The 14,239-nt window shown below is 33.4% G+C and overlaps 1 protein-coding gene across 5 annotated transcripts in view; it reads right to left on the minus strand.

Moving 5' to 3' along the window:
• Positions 1 to 633: 633 nt before the first annotated feature.
• LOC129972515 (protein unc-13 homolog B-like) overlaps positions 634 to 14,239 on the minus strand; it is a 496,213-nt gene continuing 482,607 nt past the window's right edge. For all 5 annotated transcript variants that reach the window (XM_056086676.1, XM_056086675.1, XM_056086674.1 and 2 more), the window contains 4 exons: positions 13,795 to 14,005; positions 10,625 to 10,723; positions 10,382 to 10,541; positions 634 to 8,372 (listed from right to left, as the gene is read on the minus strand). In XM_056086676.1, the coding sequence (XP_055942651.1) occupies positions 8,081 to 8,372; positions 10,382 to 10,541; positions 10,625 to 10,723; positions 13,795 to 14,005 (762 nt within the window). In that variant the 3' untranslated portion in view covers positions 634 to 8,080. The remainder of the gene's footprint in view (positions 8,373 to 10,381; positions 10,542 to 10,624; positions 10,724 to 13,794; positions 14,006 to 14,239) is intronic.

A 14,239-nucleotide genomic window follows, 5' to 3' on the forward strand; every position in this document is an offset into this window, starting at 1 on the left:
TGCACAAAGTAAATGAAGGACAAAACGCTTTTCCTTTTAGCAGTCCTATCATAAGCAAAAAGGCTATTTCATGCTCTGTATTTTTAAGATATAATGCTTTTGTAACATTTTGCTCAACATGTTTAAATAAGCAAAAATTAGATTTATATTATTACCCATGGCTGTACATCCCTGTAAACAATGACAGGAGTAAAATCTTTTAATATAATATAAACTTCATATTTTGTTGTGTGACTATCTTTGGACATTGACAATATCCGAGCTTTTACAGGGAATGCAGATACTGGCACAACCACATGTATCCAAATATATACTTTTTCTTGCTGGCATTCATAAGCACCAACAGAATGGTGTGAGGATGCTGCAGACAAAACTTAAGGGAGTTGCTCTCTTCCTAACTTTACTAAAAGGCCAGGAAGAGTTATTTTGTATTCATCTATGAAGAAAGTCTAAGCGACAGTTAAATTATTTGATTACATTCCAAAGCCCGCGTTTTTTAGGCTAATAATGGAAAATGAAAACAACCCCCCCCCTTACCCCCGCATTTCAGATGTCATAAGAAAATCTCAGTAAATACCTCAATCTTAATTTTGTTGTGTTGGCAATCTCGAACAGGCATGATGAATAATATAGTTCATTATCACACACAAGTTTTAATTTTTCGCTTTTTTTTAAATACAAAATACAGAACAGACAAAGGTAATTAGAGAGAATTAAAAATATAAAATACGAACTATGAAATGATCATTGAAAACATTATATGTACAATGTCTGAAGGCTTTCAAAGAAGATGTTCTGCTTGAAATAGTTTATTCAATTTTTAATTTGTTGACAAAAAAATTCATTAAAGACGTACTTTGAACAGTTCAGGTTCATTTTCTTTAAAGCAAATTGCGTAGGGAAGGATGTAGAAAGTAAGCACTTTCCACCTCTATACAAAAGACTTAAACAAAGGCAGTCCAATCTTCCTGGAGTTTTTTTCCTTTTAAATGAATAAAATTGTACGCGTTTCATTTTTGTAAAGGAGTACAGGCTGAACTTTCAAATATACACAATATACAAAAGTAATTGAAAATGAAATGCTTTTCACACAATATTAGAGCGATAGACTTTAAAGTCACACAACATATTAATTTTTAAGAATTAAAGGTTTTCCATGTATAAAAAAGATATTTGCATATTTACATAGATACATAGTCATAAGTCTATATATGTGTATAGTACATTTAAACAATTTGACATTCTATTCAACACCTCAAAGTTTAACAATTGTTCATTTTATCACACAGCTTACGTTACAATTGACCTTATTTTTAAAACATCTTTATTCGGAAACAATAAGCAATCGGGAACTAATACTTATTTTATCTAAATTTCAAATATAGAATTTTTTTTCACTGTAAAACATTCTTACTTTATAATAGATATGTTATTTTCTTAACAAAGATTATATCTCCAGAAAAAGATTTTAATGCTTATATTTTAAAAGCCACATAACTGAAATATATATTTAACTATTAGATGCTAACTTTAGTTTTTAAAAATTTAAATATTCCATAACAGTTATTCTGAAACATAACGATGGAGACATAATCTACAGTCAAAATAGAGAATTGCAATATGGAGGAAGGTTGCTATTAGCGTGCAACATATTTCTTCAAACAATACAATAGCTATAGAAAAACAATTTTTTTTTTCAAACATGATTTTAGCATCTATTTTTTTAAAGTAAAAAAATAAAACAATATGTAACAGTTACACAAACAAATGAATAACACTTACAAAAACGAACATTATCAATATTTCCTTTTTTTATATAAACATTTTATCTATGGAAAAGACAAGCATGTAACTTCTTCAAAGTAATACTTGACTTCTCATAAAATAAGCGCAGTAAAAAAACTGCTTTTGATTTTTTAAAACTTTTAATAATTCATACAAAATATTTACCTTCTGGCAATAAATGATAAAAAGGCCAATTTTGCAATGTCTGAAATACATCTTTAATTTTACTTTTTCAGGGTTTGTTTCTCAGTCACTTGATTAGAGCAAATAAGAGAGTCTAACAGATAATTTTTTTGTTTTTTAACAACAATTTCAAAATACTATAACTCTTCAAATGGTGAAATACTTTCATTGAAAACTAATTTTCTTTTCATTTGCATTACTAAAATAAACACCAGACAGTATCTAAAATGTGACACATCGTTAAAAAAAGTCTAAAATTTTTTTTTAACAATGAGATTTCAAAATTATGACTGGTACTTTGAAAATTAATAAATGAAACATTTACAATGCCAACATGACAGAAAATTACGGAACTTATTTTAAGTAAGAAGGAAAATCATGGATATAACAAGAGAAAATGTATTATTCTTTTAAAAACTAGCTTCAGTTTTATTATTAAAAATGACCCTCAAAAAGGAAATTGAGTGTAGAGCAGTATTTGTTAATCAGACGAAATTAAAAAAAAGAGTTAACAGAGCCTTTGCATATGAACGCTTAATGGAAGATGCACATAAAAATTGTATGGAAATAATAATCGATAGTTACAATTCAATGCTTGTGTAAAAGACAAAACATGTTTCAAAATAACTTTTATTTCTGCTTTTAAGTTAACTTACAAATGAGTTAAGAAGATTCAAAAATTTAGTTGTTACATTTCTTTGCTCAGTGGAGAATCTGAGGCCAGCTGATTTCATTCGTTTTTGCTTAAAAATAATTCCGGGAAGAAATTTATTGACAATCAACATAGAATGAATATAAAATATCCTATCATCAAAATAAAACAATATTATTTCTTTCAAACGCCTTAATAATGGGGAAAAAAGAAAAAGAAACTTTAAAAATTGTTCTTGGAATTCTATGGGGAATTCAAAGTACTAATTATGGCAGCAAGAATTGTGTGCCTTTTCGTACATTTCGAACTAAAAAAATGGATTTTTAGGCTTATAATTTTGTTCAAAAATAAGTTGTATCTCCAGCGAAATGGATGAAGAAAGTACAAATTAAATTAATTTTTTTTAAATAAAAATTTCAAATGGCTCAGTTAACTCCATCTGCCCTTTAGCATTTGTCTTTTAATATTAATCATAGTGCACACCAATTTATACCAGAGGCTTTAAAATATATTAATATCAAAAATTTATATAATACCGGTAACAGGAGTTATTAACCAGTACTTCAAAACAATTGCATTTTTCTTTGACATGATTTATTTCGTCGATTCCCCGACTAAATTAAGCGTACAATTGAAAACCGACAGCTCAATGCACTTATTAGTTGTATTTTAATCATTAAATTTCTGATTTCATTCACTACAAATAACTATTAAAACATTTGTAAATTTATGTCAAATTAACTACATTTGGCGTGCACCGTCGACAATTTTACGGACTGCTTGACTAGAATATTTTGTGGGAAAAGTGATAATGACTAGAAACAACATACAAAAAAATATTTTATATTATAAATCACAGTAGTTGGAGAGTAATTAACTCAAAATTAGTCCCCAAAATAAATAAAAGCCTAAAGCAGATTATTGTTGGATCAAAAAAATAAATAAATGCTTAGTAAAGAAGGAATGTTGCTTAGAAAAACTGGCTTCAGGACATTCACAGTTTTTCAATATCATTAATTTTGGCATCCTGTTTTGGTGAACAGTTTAGTCTTTTATTCAGTTTGCTAATTCATCTTACCAAATTAAGCATTTTTGTATTTGGAGCAAAACTTTTAATCTCAGACCGAAAAGTTCACTCGTTCTTAGGGCCACTTTATTTGGCAGTGGACTATGAACGAAGGTCCTTAAAATTTCACTCCAGTCATCGATCTGTTCAATTCGATTGCATATACTGAATGTCAATAATTGTTTAGGCAGGGTAACTGAATGACAACCATAAAAATGTGTAGGGAATCGTCTTAGAAAAGGTAAGATTTTACTTTATGGCAGAACAGTTGGTATTTCGTAGAAATCCAGATTCTTTGTGAAATTATGAAAGAAATCCTGTTAAGGCGCATATAATAGACAATGCGGGTCCCTCGATAATGTTTAGAGTAGGACTTTCAAGAAACTAAATTCATCACCATTATTAATAATAAAAAAATTTCATTTCCTTTTTAATTGATGCTTAATTATTTCTTAAAATATTGATGTTTTTAAAGAAATTGAAAATTCAGAAAGAAATAATTTAGAACTCATTTATATTTTTATTTGATATTACTTTCTGAAAATCCGCAACATTTTAAAATTAATTTAAGACTGTTTATTTCAAGCTTGCATTTCAGCTAATGTGTGTATTGATTCCGCGATATCCAGCGTCTGAGCCAACTGCTGGATTAAGCACCATCCAAGTCTCATGGAAATCCTTCATTTTGATTTTGAAAATGAAGATTTAGAACTCGCCGAGGCAGGAATAGTTTGACAAGAGAAAAGTTCAGAGAATCTCCATGACTTAAAATAATTTTTATGAATATATTTGGATTTTCGAGGAGATTAATTTTATTAATACATATATTTATTTTTCAGTTGAGGATAGCAGAAGTGTACATGTACCTGCGTAAATGTAACACCTCGTTTCAGGATCCCTTAGAACTATGACATCTAATATTTTGCAAATCCAGTCATAGCTACATTGTAGTACCGGAATTACAGTGGAATATAATTATCAATTTAAAAATACAAATTGACTCCGTCTAAACAACAATTTTCATTCAGTATATTAAAATTTCTGAATAAAATGTATGATCTTCTAACTATTTATAAATAAAATGGGCCGAATATATGTTCTTAAATGCTTTCTGTTTTGCATAGGACAATAAACTCGAAATTCGATGTCGTGAACTTTGATCAGGAACAGGAGTTATTCGTTTATAAGTCACTAATTCAAAAAAAAAAAAAAGAAAAAAAAAAGAAGAAGGAATGTTTAAATTTAATTCCATAAATCAAAGTATCACTTAAACACACATTAAAAATTTCTTTAAAAACGGAAAACACATTTATGTAATGAGGTGTAACAGCAAAGGAATATTAATCATGCAAAATAATGAATAAGTGGTAGATCGTGCTTGTAAGTATTATAAAGAAATCCTAAATGATACCTCAGAAGTACTTTTGATGAATATAATGTAAAGTAAACCGACTCTGGGCCATTTTCAGAAAGTAAAGAGATCGTTTCCATTATCTGACACAATTGATTGTAAGGAAGTACAGTACAGGCAATAAGGCTGCAATATTTGAATTTTCATTAATACAATTGAATTCATTCTCAGAAGTGAAACATCTGGCAACTCGGCAGTCAGCCAATCAGAAAAATTTACAAGGGCGGCTTGTCTCTTTCGATTGGGCAAAAAGTTCGATTACCAAAGCTTGATACTCCACAATGAACCAATTTTAATTTATTTAAATTTTCAGCCACTAAATAGAAATAAAACTGAACACATTGAGAATAAATATTCGCCAAGTGCTAGAGGGGATATCACACAGATAGAAAGTGAATGTGTTAAGGATGAGATCTTCTCTCATAGCGGTTTCTTGGCTTAAAGTTAGGTAATATTGTGTTGTGACAGACTGTCACTGTAACCGTATCTTGTGCTGATGGAAAGAGTGGCAGTAAGAGGGAAAAACACAGTAGCACACGAAATTATTAAGAGTCACTTAAATAAGAGAAGCACTTAAATCAGTCTCCCTGCATCTAAACTCCTATCATCGCGACAATGCAATATAAAAAAATATAAATCTGAAATTCACACCATGCTCACAGTCGTAAAGGAAATAGTTTTAAGGTTACAGAGCCGGAAGGTTGGCTTTTTTATTTTTACAAAGCTTGTTGTCCTTTAAACATCATCAACAGATAAATGGTTTATTTGAATCAATGAATTACATTAAATCAAAAGGGTAGTAGTCTTACAGAAAAAAAATACAGTGAACCCTTCCCTAAAGTTATTAAAATAAGGGGAAAAAAATAATAAAATCTGCATATTATTTGATAATCAGTGATCGATATCGATCATTTTTCTTTATGTATTTTGATGATTTTTATCGGAAATATTTAAATAACCCGATCAAAGAATGCAATTATAATTATTGCTATTAGTTTTATGCTAAACAGAAAATTATATTAAATTTCTCAAAATAAACACAATGATTTTTTTTCGAAATTCCGTTAAAAATTTTAAAGCTTTCTATTATAATATTAAACGAATAATTTTGAAAAATCAAAAAGCATAAAATTTTAACATTTCTGAACGAAAATGTAGGTGATTTGTCTAAAGTTTTTGCTGGAAATGACAAAGTTTTGAAACGAGGAATTCCGTTTAGTTATGATTTATTTTGGCAGGCGTTTTAATCGATTCCCCATAATAATTTGGATATTATTTTATTTTAAGTAAATTAGAATCATCTTATTCGAAATTTCTCACTAATCAAAGCCAAATGATTGCTTGTAGTCATTTACCACTAGATACAAACGAGACTTCTTGATTATTAAATGATTGAATTCAGCCTTCAATATTTAATAAAATGTGCATCGTGCTTTAAGAAATATAGAATGAAACGACTACAATTAAAAGCGTAATAACATAACGTCGAAAAACAAAAAAGTTTCAAAAATAAAAATAGCGAAATTAAATAGTTATATTTTTCAAATAGGAAATCCCAATCTCAAATCATATAAAGATGGAAAAATTCCTTCCTGGACTACTACCCCTCATCAATTTGTGAATGGACTGAACCAAATCCGCTTTTGAAACAAAGAAATCATCTTAAAGGCTCTTCCGGCTCTGCAGGTCGCTTAGTTATTCCACACTGGACATAAGACAGCGCTGAAAATCACATGTACATTGAGTGAAGAGTATTTTTCCTACTTCTTTACACTATCTTCCAGTTAGTATTATAATTACTTATGGTACAGTAATGCATGGTATAGCATTTACATTTACATATGTATATATTTATATATGTTCGTAAAAAAGGTATGCCCAAGAAAAAGTACAGATAACAATTAGTATTATTAGTATTAGACATAGCTTGCTTGCACACCGAAATAGGATCTCCGCTTTTTTGTGTTAAATTGAGAGAGAGGCGACACTAGTTCCAAGAGTAGGGAAAGCCTAAATCTGCTACAAGGCCTCGTTCCCACTTCGGAGCTTAGCTAAGGGGACACTGATCGTCTGCAACCACTTGATCATTATGATTTTCGACTCAATTTGGAAGGCGAATTTCGAACATCCACCGCTCAAGCAAACGCGAAAGAAAAGTGAACTATAGGCTCGTATTCAAAATCGCGGGTTTCCTCCGATTGGAATAATATTTGTACTCAAGATACATCGTAATTGAAACATTGAGCATTTCACATAAATGCAAAGATCTTAAATCTAAAAGTAAAATACATAACTTCGATAAATTCTTTTTCCACATTTATAAAAAATTTCAAAGTCAATGTATATTTACATAATTTTTGTGTATAAATTCTTCGATATGAAATTTAGAAAGACTCCAAAACACTCAGAAAGCACCGTTATGGAGTTCATTTTTTTAAATTTTAAATAAATTTGGTTCTCAAGCTTCTGAATAATTCCTTCTTTCTGCGAATCGGCTACGATTTTTCATTCGCTTTGCGCAGTATCGGCTTTGGAATACAAAGCACGAAGATGGCAACGAGACCTGCATGGAGTCCTGTTCTCTCTCTTTTTGTAACAAAAAAGAAAAGAATCGATTAAAAAGAGAGAAAAGAACTGTTTCATCGAAACTGGAGATGTTTTTCCCCCTTTTTGTTTCCCGAAGCAGAAAGATTTTTTTTTTTTCTTTTGCCATTTCGGAAAGATGATCGGATGCAGTAGTTAAGTGTGAGACAGGTAGGGTTCATATGACACAAAGAGGGGGCAAGGAGAGTAATAAGAGTTAGTTTCACGTAATGAAAAACTGGTTCATCGAATGAGCAAATGTCGGAAGAACAGACGACGCGGAGAACGCGTCATATTTCTCGAGTGAGTGAGTAGTGTCCCGGACTAAAGTGGGTGGCCGGGACAACGGCGACGACACCGACCCGCACGGTCGGGGATGCATAGGTCCCAAAGTGTCCCCTTACTGCACGGGGATGTTTTCGTCGTTGCGGACCTCTGACTTGAGCTTGACGAATTCCCTGGCCACTTCGTCGTTCGTGCGCTGGGACAGGATCCTGAGCACGGTCCAGCCCGTCTCGTCCATGTTGACCCGCCGCCCAAGCGGCAGCCAACAGGCACAGCTGCCCTGCTCGATGATGTCCCGCAGCTGCATCACCGCCACGCCCACGAGGCGGTCCTCACGCGCGAAGCAGTAGTCCTTCACACAAATGTGCAGCTCGAAGGACGATGGCTCCTCCTCGTTGCCGATGATGCTGAGGGGAAAAAAAATGAAAAACAGTTCATCAGTATTAAGCAGAAACATTTTTCATTTCCTTTTCCACTCTAGTAGCACATAGATATTGTAGAAAATTGTATGATATTAAACAATATTCGCAAGATTATATAATATTGTTGAATATTCAATGATATAATATAATATTGCACAATATTGTATAATATTGTGTTACAGGATGTGCTTGCTACCTGGGTGCGGAATCAATTCACCGCCTCCGAACTGAGTGAACCATTTGCCGGATGATTCGAGTTTTGACTGGTCTAGATTTAAAATAAAAATCTAGTTATTTCATATAAAAGAAATCTAGCTGAAGACAAATTCTTTGGGGCTAGTTGGGTAAAAACCTGCCCCGCATTTTGCCTAGCTTTTCATGCGTATATTTTAAGCCACCTCGAAAAATTGCAGTTATTCGTGGCCGTACAAATGAATATTTTTATTTTAAGTTTTTCATTTAGTTGGTATTGGTCATGTACCAAAAATAAATGCGTAAATAATTGAAAAAAACTATATAAATCAAAATGCATCAGTAAGCTGCTGTGATTTTTGTCGCTCATAAAGTCAAGAATTTTTTCTTATAAATAAGTTGCTTTATAATTAAAAAACATTTGATGCTTTATACTAATTTTGAAGCTGTAATCATGGGATTACATACATGCCCCACTCTGTAAAAAATGACTTATTGAAATGTTTTTACTCATAAGCTATTTCCATTTTCCGTAAAAACTATACACTGTTTAATAAAAAATATGCTTGAAGATAACAGAAGTATATTTGATAGACTGCGATTAGAAAGATCATATGTTATAGCTTAAATGCTTAATATGATTACTGCAGGTCTAGTACACGCTATTATAACGAATCACAATTTGGATGAACCGAAAACGATCTCTCTCTAACTATGCTTCCTTATCAATTCCAGACCGTCTGGGTGTTGCAATTGGAGAGAAGCAACAGCGTGTCGACTTTCCCCAATCAAATCCAATAAGGTTTGCTGTGAATATTGTGGACAAATTCTTAAATGGGAAGTAAGCTGCGTTCACTGGGCTGACGGAAATACTTGTGATGTGGCAACAGTGCTTCTGTGGTGTAGAATTGGAACATACTCGTTTTTAATTCACAATTCTTCGAAGGTATGAAAATGCATTCCATCACAAATGCCCCATATACAAAATATTACATAATGACATAATTTCAACACTGCAGCAGCGAAATGTTGCTAATAACATTATATGTGATGCTCACTAAGAAAAAACGTTTCAGAATCTCAAATAATTAAAAGTTCATCATTTTGAATTTACTCTTTTACAGTTTTTTCTTCAATAACTTCTAAGCATATTATAGCAATATTTGGAAGACCGAGCTTCGATCGACATGTTTTTTTGTAATGTTTCGAATTAGCTGCTCAATTTTTTTTTTAAATTTTATGACAAACGTTATCATTAAGAAAAAAATTACAAAAGTATGAGGCCGACGTTTTTATTTTATTGAACGATTAGAAAGTTTCTCAACATTTATTACGGCTTAATTTCTTCATATTGTTTTTAATGCCTCAAGGTCTCATGATTTTTTTTTATTGAAAACATGTTTGTTTCTTTTGATCCACAAATAAAAGTATATTTTTAAAACTTTGTTATTTTTATTATTTCTTCACTTTTAATTTCCCAAATTTTCCTTTCAAAATTAATTTTTATAAAATACCATTGAACTTTTAAAGAATTTTCGTCAATTTCATGCTGAATGTCAAATTCATTTACATTAATTTACTATACATAGAAAGTGTATCCATCTGAATAAAAAAAAACTATTAAAAATTTCAGAATCTTTATAAATAAGAAAGGAAGATAAAAAAGTGATTACAGAATTTATCTTTACAAATTCGAACCAATATGAACTAAATGAAGAAGCATAAAAATAAAATATGTATATTGAAAATAACTAATTCGATAATGTTTAAAGCCTAAGGGAAGAAACGCTGGCTGGACTTACAAATGAAAAGTCTCGTTGTATTTTGGCGACCAGTTGTTGTTCTTAGATTTGGTGGCATGTTTTCTTCTCTTGTCGGACAGGTGTGGGCCGATAAGGTTGACTTCTACAAATGGGCGGAACATACTAGTGCTGGGCCACTTTAGGTCGTTGGCTGCCACCACTAGGAAAAGAGGAAAATCAGGTAACAACACTGACATTATTTCACTAAGAGAAAAGAATAGCACAAAGGCATTGCAGCTCTACCTTTGACGGTGATTTTGTGCTCTCCCGTGCCTGGGTGCGTGAAGAGATCTACTTGGATGGAAACCTCCCCCACGCTGCCTTCCTCTGCCGTTGGAGCATCTGAAAATGGAAGGGAAAACCTTTTCAGTACACAGAATTTGGTACCACTAATAATGTTTCTCAAAGATAATAGGAAATTACTGCATTGTACAGGTTCAAAAATTTAAAAATTGTCCATAAGATATTTGTATAGATTTGAAACGAAAGAATTATTAGTGATATGAGGGTAATTGAGGAAATAATATATATTTGTTTATGTGTGAGGATAATCCGGGATAGAAACGTCATTACAATGCTGTACTGTACGCAAGTGGCCTTGCGCTTTCCCTATTAATGTCAAATTCTAAAGTCAATGACAAATGAAATTAGTAGGTTGTGGAGTAGTTAATTCGGAGGCTAATTCAAATTAAAATAAAAGTTGAGATAGAAAATCCCACTAATTGGGAAATATATTCAATAATTCGATTTTTTTCATGCGTGGAAAAGTGTTTGGCTGTTGGAATTCTTGATTAAGTCCGTAAGTCAACAAAAACAAGTTTCGGAACACGCAAAGTTATGGTTTCGGTTCACTACAGTGTTCTTCCGTATACCACTACTCACCCCTAAAATACTTTCTAATTCTTATTGGATACTCAAGTAGTAAAAATTCGGCACTTTTAGCACGCTCGCACCATGATTGATACCTGTCATTCGGAGTACTATCCAATAAGATGTTTATTAATTTGCTCTCTTTTAATTGTACTAGAGAAGAAAATATCTAACTTGACGTTATGAATGAATTACAGGCGATTCATGTGCTGTGCAACGTGTTAAAACAAGGAAATATAAACTACACATAAGTTTGTTCAACTCGCACCAAATTCTATATTGACTTTGCTATCACGTGAGTGTGAATGACATGGCACTCAATGATTTAAGGCAAATGAACCACGCATCTCAATCACGCAATGAGGGTAAGCGTCGCCTCAGTATACGATTGTTTTTTGCATTACAAATGGCAAGAAGGTTGATAGTAAGTAATGGCAGGAGTGTGATATTATTTCAAAAAGAGGCATCAATATATTAGCATCCTTCTACTAAGACTGGTGCTCCCATCTTTGCCCATCTACCCGATAACAAGGTACTGACTTTTTCTGTGATCTATTCGTAATTCCGCAATAAAGCACACTTTTGTGCTTCGTAGAATAATGAAGAAAGCAGAGTGTGCTTCTTGGATTCGTTTGAAAGAAAAGGGTCAAAAAGAGACACAAATCTACAAAAATAGAATAGAAACAATGCGTCAAATTTCGTTCATCAACACCATACTTCTTTAAAGTAATCACGTGCAGAAACAGGCCGATATACAGACGGGAGAGCAGTTAGTCATTCGATAGAGTTGGCTCAAAATTTGACATGGATCTAAAATTCTGATGTGGAAATCGACTGTGCGATGAATGTCACCCATTTATCTCTATGTACACTGACGGAAAAAAATCCCAGCACCAAGAAAAATTATTGTAGAGTAATGAAATTTGAATAATGCATTTGTTTAGTTAACATGTTTAATTAATTAAATTTTCAAGGTCACAGGTTAATTTAAGCTCAAGAAAATGCATTTAAAATGTGAAATGCTGTCACATTAATAACCGGTATTTCGAATGTTAGCCTGCAAACGTGCATGCATTGTGTCATGCTACTTTGTGATATGGAGTTTCATGCTTGTTGTACTTGTTCTGTCAATACTGGGATTGTCAATGCTGGCTGTGGATGATACTGGATTTGTCGTCCTATGATATCTCATATGTGCTCAATTGAAGACAGATCTAGTGATCTAGCAGGCCAAGGTAACACTCTGTAGAGCACGTTGCGTTACAACATCGGTATGAGGGCGAGCATTATCCTATTGGGAAACTCGCCTTTGAATGCTGTTCATGAATGGCAGAACGACAGGTTAAATTACCAAGCTGACGTACAAATTTGATGTCAGTATGTAACCATGAGAATGCTCTTGCTGTTATAGAAAATTGCTAACCAGATCATGACTCCAAGTGTAGGTCCAGTGTATCTAGGCCGCAGACAGTTTGGTTGCAGGCGTTCCCCTGGTATTCTTCAGACCAACACACTGCAATCACTGGCATCAAGGCAGAACCTGCTTTCATCAGAAAACACAAAAAATCTCCACTCTGTCTTCCAATGAACTCTGGCTTGATACCATTGGCATCCCAAACGCCAATGGCTTGGAGTCAGTGGAATACACGCTACAGGACGCCTGGCTTGAAGCTGTCCTTGAAGTATTCGATTTCTTCTAAAAATTTGTTGTGTCACTGTAGTACCAACTGCAGCTCGAATTTCTGCTGTAGACGCAGTGCGATGCGCCACAGCAGTCCCCTCAATACGGCGGTCTTTCCTTTCAGTAGAGCCACGTGGCCGCCCGGAACCCGAACTTCTTCAGGCCGTACCATCCCTTTAGCCCTTCTCCCAACAATCATGTACAGTGGATACATTCCAGCCAAGTTTTTCTGCAATATCGAGGAATGAAAATCCACTTTCTCATAGTCTTATTACGCGACTTCGTTCAAACTCGGTGAGCTGTTGATAATGGTTTCTTCGTTTTCTTAAAAGTATTCTTGGCTAACATCAACTCAATACGCCGAATTTCAAAGATAAAAAACGCTCACGAACTTTACAGCACGCATTTCAAGCAAACCTGATTTGCAAGTTCTGAGTGGCGCTACTAGCGCCACACTTATACGCGAAATTTGAATCGATGTCATCTTCCAGATGCATAAACACACCTACCAAATTTTGTTTATCTGACACAAGTCTTTCTTGGTGTTGGGATTTTTCCCCGCCAGTGTATTTTTAGGAATCGCATTAATACACGCGCACGCGAACAAACAAACCGACGGATTTCGTCCGACAGTTCACGAAAATCTACAGTTATGATGTAGGCATCAATTTTATCCTGCAAGCTTGTATTGTTTTTGAGTTATAGTGTTCACAAGCTCATGTATAATTCTAAGCAAAAATCCAGAATCACTCGCTTTCTGAGCAAGAGGAGGTATGAAATCTCAAAGTTTACAATTTTACCATTTCGTCTTTTTTTTTAATACTTCGCACACGAAGTATAAAGCGAGAATGAGCTGCCTTACCCTGCTTGAGCTGCGTCGTGACGAAAGTCTTGATGAGCGTGTCGGTGGTTTGCGTATAGAGGGAGAGGGCATACCGCAAACTCTGCAACTCAGCGCTTTTATCCAAGAAATTCTTCTTTAGGCCGTTGCCATTCGCATGGAAGTACTGCTTGATGGTGTCCAAGGCCATGTCCAGCACGGCACACTGCTTCGGCGTCAGGTTTTTCTCCACCTGCAATGATGCATTGTAATTTCATAGCTTCGAAAATTGACATATCAGATGCTCACCACAAATTGAAATATTCTTAAAATTTATGCAAAATAAAAGAATTTCTGATATAACAAATTGCATCCTTATAATCTAAAAGTTTTGATGCAGCACTTTTATTTCTTTTACTAGAGAAAAATTAAGCACTAGCTAAATTCAGTACTCTGTTTCAAAGTAATATTGAGCTCTAAACTTAAA

The sequence above is a fragment of the Argiope bruennichi genome, chromosome 6 (genome assembly GCF_947563725.1).
Source record: "Argiope bruennichi chromosome 6, qqArgBrue1.1, whole genome shotgun sequence".
Classification (NCBI taxonomy): domain Eukaryota; kingdom Metazoa; phylum Arthropoda; class Arachnida; order Araneae; family Araneidae; genus Argiope; species Argiope bruennichi.